This window comes from Mizuhopecten yessoensis, unplaced genomic scaffold, assembly GCF_002113885.1.
Source record: "Mizuhopecten yessoensis strain PY_sf001 unplaced genomic scaffold, ASM211388v2 scaffold11139, whole genome shotgun sequence".
Lineage (NCBI taxonomy): Eukaryota > Metazoa > Mollusca > Bivalvia > Pectinida > Pectinidae > Mizuhopecten > Mizuhopecten yessoensis.
This window is the reverse complement of record NW_018408899.1, coordinates 630,200-637,288: the sequence shown is the minus strand read 5'-3', so window position 1 is coordinate 637,288 and position 7,089 is coordinate 630,200. Positions and strand designations below refer to the sequence as shown.

Genomic DNA, 7,089 nt, shown 5'->3' with positions numbered 1-7,089 from the left:
AAGATAAGATACGAAGATGCACCTTTGAATGTTGTCGATTGTCCGACACTACTCGACGTTGTCGTTGTAACCAGCAGCTTACACTAGCCGTCTGTTAACTCTGCCCATCTCGATAACAAATTTGAAATACTGCATTAAGATTTGAGATACATGATATCTAGTATAATCATTTAAGATCTTCATTTTTACTTCTGTTAAAAATTAACATAAAAAATACAAGAATTTTATTTTTATTTTGAAAAATGACAAACATGTATTTGATTCTGAGAACACGATCTGAATAAAATTGTAACTAACGGATTCCTTTTTGATTTTATTTTGTATTTCAAAAAGACCACTAGTATATTACAAAGAAAGAATGAATAGCAGTAATCTATAGTGGATAACAGTTACACTGCATATTTTCATAATTTCTTTTAACTTTACAGAAAATCAAGGCGAGGCAAATATCATATAACTTTTCTACGTGAATTCAAGCTCTTTGTTATCTTATTTCAAATATTCTAAAACAGATTTGGTCAAAAGCTTCGAAATTGTTCGATAAAAAACGTTTGATTTTTTTTTCTTTTAAAGGATTTAGGTCAATTTTTTTACTGAGAATATAATAAATTTAAGTTTTCTCGACGCTAAAATTACGCGTTTGTTCGCAGAAACTTCAAAAGCTTTGACACCCATCTGACATACATTTAAAGTTGAGTGCCTTTTTTTAGCTAATGTCTCTCTGACACACCTGTATTGTACCTGTTAATTAAAGATGTTTTATGTTACAAAGGCAAATTTTTAAGTATGCAAAACTGGCTAAGGGCATTTTTTACCCATACACGTGCTAAATACTTCGCACAGGTTGACACCTAACAGGTATTTAACGCAACGTTAGAGTAAAACTCGTTCAACCAATCAGCGACCGTCATTTTGTCACGGGGTCTTTTTTCAGAATAATTCTTCCTTAAAGGTATATATATAGAATGTGAGACATTCTCTGTATATATTATACACACATGCGTAAGTGTTACCGTATATACACTGTATATAGGTACGACGGCGTACAGAAACCTCAGATACACACTAGCTATCGAACGGAGTGTTACGTCTACTTTTAAGAGAAGAGTTGCTCAACCGAAAACATTTTCCTATTAACTGACGGTGAAGGACAATCTCGCTAAGGGATCTCATACACTCGGTAGCCTTCGGATATAAGTTGTTGATACGCTACAGATATATATCTGTGTGACTCATCAATTTCAATTGTTGGGACTTAAAACGTAGTGACAGTGCTTTTTCTGGACATTGTGAGTTAAACCTTGGACATAGCAGTCATGGAAGGTTCCGTGGACATGTCGGGCTCGGACAAATATACAGCCTCCATCGAATTCTCAAACGCATGCAGGGAGTTTTACATTAAGCGAGTGAAAGCCACGGAAAATCTCAAAGACCAGATCAGAATTAAATCGGACATTGAAACGAAACAACGAATGCCAAAGTCGCAGCAACCAGCGTCGTCCATAGAGTCCGCAATGGACAAACTCCGGCGAGAAATGGTGAGAACTTCATACACTTGACTTTCGTGAGAGTATACATTCTCATTCTCATAATCATTCAGAGGTTCTCATGCAGTGACAGAGCGTATGACTTGTATGTGTGGTAAAGTCATTGTTTAATTTGAAATATGGTCACGCATACAATGTGATTAGGTTATTTCATGGTACGATATATTTAGGAGAAGATATTTACTTGTATATATTTGATTTTGAAATGTAGACCAAATTTAGTCCATATGTTATTTTGAATACAGATGGCACAAGATAATCAATCTTTTTTAATCGTGTATAAATATCGTCATTTTTAGATCCATTTAGATATATAATCTTACTGAAGTGTGCTAGCATCTATCAGATCTTAAGTACGACGTTTTATGGTAAGCACTCAAAGACGGAAATACCTGGATTTTTAATGATAAATATCTATTTAAGACGGCATGACTAGCAATCGTTTGATTTAAATTTAGATATTATGTTACCCGATATGTTTTCAAAAATAACAACCTTGATATGCTTTATTTAATCTTGTTCACATTACGTTAAACATCTGTCGCAGACGACGCTACTAAAATCACTACGTACCTCTAGTACGTGACCTGAATTGATAACGACGGGGAATAAAATAAATCATACCAAACCTTTCGTAACATTGACGTATATTGTCATATCATATTTGTTACAATTTAATGATAATGTAATGATAGAAAATCAGACTGTATCAAGACTAAAGGTTAATACGTTAACGTATTGTAAACAACATCTGTCGAGTTCATCTAAGTAATATAACGTTTTAAATTTAACGAATCGATTCCTTATCAAGTCTATCTATTTTGTTTTGTCACGGCCTTTTGTTCGAAACTCTATTTTGACCAATAAACATGACCAAATCATAGTAATAGGTGCTTACATATGATATAAAAAATCAAGCTCACATTTTTTTGGTAAAATATCAGCAGGTGCATTGGAATGGTGGTCCGTTCAGTTTGTTGTTCTCAGACCTTTGAATTCTGGCCTTGTTTGTGAAATATAAGTTTTAATTTAATGTATTAACACAAAAACAAACAACCGCTTATACTGGCGAGTCGAGCCTAAATGCCAGTCGAGACGGTGTTTGTATGGTATTTTATTTTCCAGTACACAAGTACATTAAAAGCCAGACTTATTATTAGTAAACATGGAACTATAATCATAAACAAGTGTGGTATAATGGGCTCCACACTAACGCTGGGTTAAGTCCACATTTCTCTGACACCCGTAAAGTTTACGACATTGGCCGGAAGTACAATACGACACCTATATTCCCGCGGCTACCATTACTAGGTCCACGGGCACTGACCGATAATTAATCAAAAATTCTACCTAAGGTATTATATAATTATGTAGGCGAACACCGCTACAGGTGATATACCGAGCGCGACAACTTGACGATGTTACGGAGATGAGACAATCAGATAGTGCCTGGTTTGTCTTGTTACCTGTCTGTACTCTGATTGCAATTTCATGCAAAGGCCCAGGTGTGCAACGCGTGTCCGACTGGTCAGGCAGGTGTTCAGATCGTTGCATGCTTCTTGGTCAATTTTTGCGATTACTTTGTAATTAGTTTTTTTTCCCGCGGGAAACAGACATTCTAATCTTGTCTGCTTGAAAAAATTTTGGGGGGAAATTCTAGAAACATTGTATCTCTTGATTTGTCTTTTTCTAACTAGCAGATGTTCCCAATTTCGTTTGCTCGATCAAATTTAGGATAGGATAGAAACATCGGATACCGTCTACTTCCTTTCGGTCGGCAGGTGGCCTTGTTCGAAAGTCACGCTATTTGCATTTAGATTCACCTGTAAATAAATTGAGAAATACTTTACACCGCATGGAAGCTTGGGCAATACAGGTGTGAAAACAACCATCCCGTCACGTCAGATTATAGTTTAGGTGAAAGATTCAATTTTATGCCATGTTGCATTTTGTGACATTCGAGAAGATGAGTATTTGGCCTGTGAGTGTGACGTGCTAGTGTATACTGTATATCTACATCACGCGAGACACAGCTGGGTACAATAAAACCACCCCACGGGCATTTAGATTTTTAGGGTTTTATCACTTTCCAGACCAATTTAAATCTTGGATTCCATTATCTAAATTTTTGCCCAGTGCAAGATCGTGAAGCTAATACATCACATAGCTATCAAGTCACGTACACGACTTTAAAAATAAAAATCTAGAATATTGGTAACGATATAAATTTCCCCAAAAATAAATTTTCAAAAAATTCCGTTTTCCATATTTCAGAAAAAGTATTTATGATCCCCTTAAAGGGTCGAGATTTATACTGAATAGTTGTATTGTTTTGTAGTTGCCTTATTGCGGTAGCTATCGTGTGAAATAAAACCACTTCCGAGATTGGGCTCGAGTACTTGGGATTCCGTCCCTTGATAACGCCTCCTTTGTACACAATTAAGTATTTGTTGTATCTCAGCAGGGGGCCCTCGAACCACAGGTTATGTTAGCGCGATTGAAATATTATGTAGATTACGCCAATAAATCGCTTACAAATGCAGGTTTTTAAACCATCAACGCTTGGCCTGAGCAATGGAATGCGTTCAGATTGTCCATGTCAACACTAAACATACGTTATCTGAATCTTCAGACTCGAGTGAACGAGGATAATGGGATTAAAACCACATATACGGGAGACATGGACGTACGAGTTGTTGTTTATTTTACTCGAATCATTACAGATTCCGAGTTTAAACACCACACAGATTGGTTTAGCTCCCACACTTATGGCCGTGATAATGCGTTTATAAGACTCCGTGTAGGAGGTTAAAGCCATCAAATTCTTGTTTAGTTTTGCCGAATCATCCTTGATTCATCTTCTATCATTAAGGCATCAGCCTTTTCACTAGCTCTGTCATCCTGTGTCATTAAGGGTATACCCGGTACTAAAAGCTAGGCAGGGGGTGACCATCATCTGATAACGAATCCTCGTTCCCACACGACTTACTTAGAAATGGTGCTCGTATGGGAACGATGATGATCTTTGATAATAAACATTATGTTAAATACAAAGTTGAAATGGTGTTCATTTATTTAGATGTTTTTAGATACTATCTTTGCAAAGATATAAGACGTTTTAATACTGCTCGAACATGGCTCGATGCGCTTGTAATTAACTATAAAATAATAAAATGTCTTATTTATTTCCAGGCTTCCCTGATGGACCAGGATTTGTCCTTGATGAAGCAACTGTTGACCTTAAACGAAACGATAGAAGATATCAAGTCAAGACGACTGTATGGTGTAAGCAAGGAATCTCTTTGTCAAAGCAACGGGGATTTGGGCGGGAGTCGAGATTCATTCTCCGATATGGACTTGTATGATTCAGACGAGGAACTTCACAAACAGTCGAACATGAAATACACATGTCTGAATGTCAAGGACAATTTCAGCCGTCAGACAAACCTTAGTAGCAAAGCACACAGAACGGAAAGTCTACGAAAAAACGACAGTTCTTCAAGTGATACTCAAAACAGTCTTCCGGATATGAAAAAGCCTCAGATTATTCACGGCGCACAACGGTCTATAGACTCCGGCTATGACGAGTCAGACTGTTACCAGACGGATATAGAGGTCACGATATAAGTCACGTGGTCATCGAGCAAGGCAAATCCCGGGTACTTCCGTATCTTCTGATGTCCACCGACAATCACGATCATCCTGGATATGACGTAATATTGTGACAGACAACTCTATTGAGTTGCATTGCGCAATAACGAAAGTGCTCATGATTTAGACACAAATTATGATTTATATGATATCGTTGAAATCCCCCAAACACTAGAGAACGTACGAAGACGAAGAACTTGACGCTGTTTAATCGATTGAAAGACTATACATCTTAAAAAGTTTGCTGAACTTCTGGACATTGACCAATTCGTCACATTGCATCTGACCGGAAGTGCGTCACAAAGACGACTGGGCTTTACTTGCAGAATCATAAGGTAGCTATTATTTTCATCAAACTCGTTTGCATGAATTATCAAATAAGAAAAAAACATTTTAGCGTGTATGATTATAGAAATAATTTATGTAAAATTTGAATCAAAACAGCAACGCATTAAAAAAAACACCAGTCGATGTGGTTAAAAGTGTGACATCACTGACTTTGATTGTTTTGATGATGTCCTCTGATGACTAATGAAACTTTTATTTTTTATACTTTCAGTTATGGAAAGAACAACGCAATGATTGGTCATCTACCTGTAACAATTGTCTAATGAAAACGAAGCTTCCTCAAGGAAATCCAAGCCACCAATAAAACGGACACTTTTATATTTTTATGGAAAAAGATGTGTTTAACGGTTTCTGTGAGCCAAATACAGAGACAATGGTTCTTTCTTAGGACATTGAGAACATCAAGTGGGAAAATATCGCGGAAAGTCATAGTGATGTTCTAACCTACAAATAAATATGGTGCTGTATTTCACGTCTGATCGAGGATAACAACCCTCAAATAACCTTTATCAGCGGAAGACTGTTTTAGATGCGGATGTGTAACTTATTATGTGTTCATGTTAAATTATGATATCTTTATCTAGTCGTTTTATGTTAAAGTTGATTAATTTATTGCAATAAACTACAAATACCTTCACATTGTCTTCGATATCTTCACTTCTGGTAATATATGCAAATTTAAGCATTTTTCTGTTAAAATATTCATCATTTGTCATTATTGCTCATAGAAGTATTTGACAAGCGTTAAGTACAGGTATCACTAGTAGCACAATACGTAAATCATTTCACTAAAATTTGCGTCCGAAAATCCTAATCATACACCAGGGACGTATGAAACTATCTGATTGACCTTTGCATACACATTAGGGTTTTGCAGGTTTAGGTTCCTTTTCACTTTTTTATATATACGTTAAATGGGGCCAATTACAAACATAAATTCGGACTTGGGTAATGTGAGTTATTTGGACTGATTCACAAACATGAGAAATCTTGAATTAAGACGTTGACTGAAAAACTAAAACAATCTAGTTGGACATCACAAATGTAGTTGACCTTTGCATTTTGAACTCCGTGACATTCCAGCTGCTCTGGACTAGGGTGTAGACATAATACATGTAATTAATGGTTCTGTCGTACTGTGAGGATAGCTCTAGGCCGACAACCCCAACTATAACGAACATACACGGTTGTATCGCAAAAGATAAACGAAATGTTTACCTACAAAATAGTAGTAATATACTCAAGAAATAATACGAAAAGTTGCGTGTATTGAGAAATATATAACGAAGGTGAGAAAACTAAGTTTTGTAAAAATAATCAACGAAAGCCTCTTCTGTCTTGGTTAGTTTATATCCTTTGATTTTTGAATCCAGAGTTGTCTATTCAACTATAACATGCAAACATATGTTAATTATATTTATTCTACCACGTGGAAATGTAATTAACTGTGTTTTCGTGTTTACTTCAGAGTATATAAGACAACGTGACCTAGAAAATCTAACTGTTGGAATTGGACGGTTCTTTTGCGCATGCAAACACTGGC

The 7,089-nt window shown here is 36.2% G+C and overlaps 1 protein-coding gene across 1 annotated transcript; it reads left to right on the top strand.

Moving 5' to 3' along the window:
* The first annotated feature begins 988 nt into the window (after positions 1-988).
* LOC110466649 lies at positions 989-6,183 on the top strand. The gene is made up of 3 exons (XM_021523289.1): positions 989-1,538; positions 4,740-5,533; positions 5,758-6,183. Exons 1-2 carry the CDS (start codon positions 1,317-1,319, stop codon positions 5,172-5,174), a joined length of 657 nt encoding a protein of 218 aa, XP_021378964.1. The 5' UTR covers positions 989-1,316; the 3' UTR covers positions 5,175-5,533; positions 5,758-6,183.
* Positions 6,184-7,089: the final 906 nt, after the last annotated feature.

Bases quoted from the DNA above. Each gene is read 5' to 3' on its own strand.
- LOC110466649 (XM_021523289.1), top strand. From the start codon at position 1,317: ATGGAAGGTTCCGTGGACATGTCGGGCTCGGACAAATATACAGCCTCC. The intron at 1,539-4,739 runs GTGAGAACTTCA...ATTTATTTCCAG, and splicing joins ACAAACTCCGGCGAGAAATG to GCTTCCCTGATGGACCAGGA.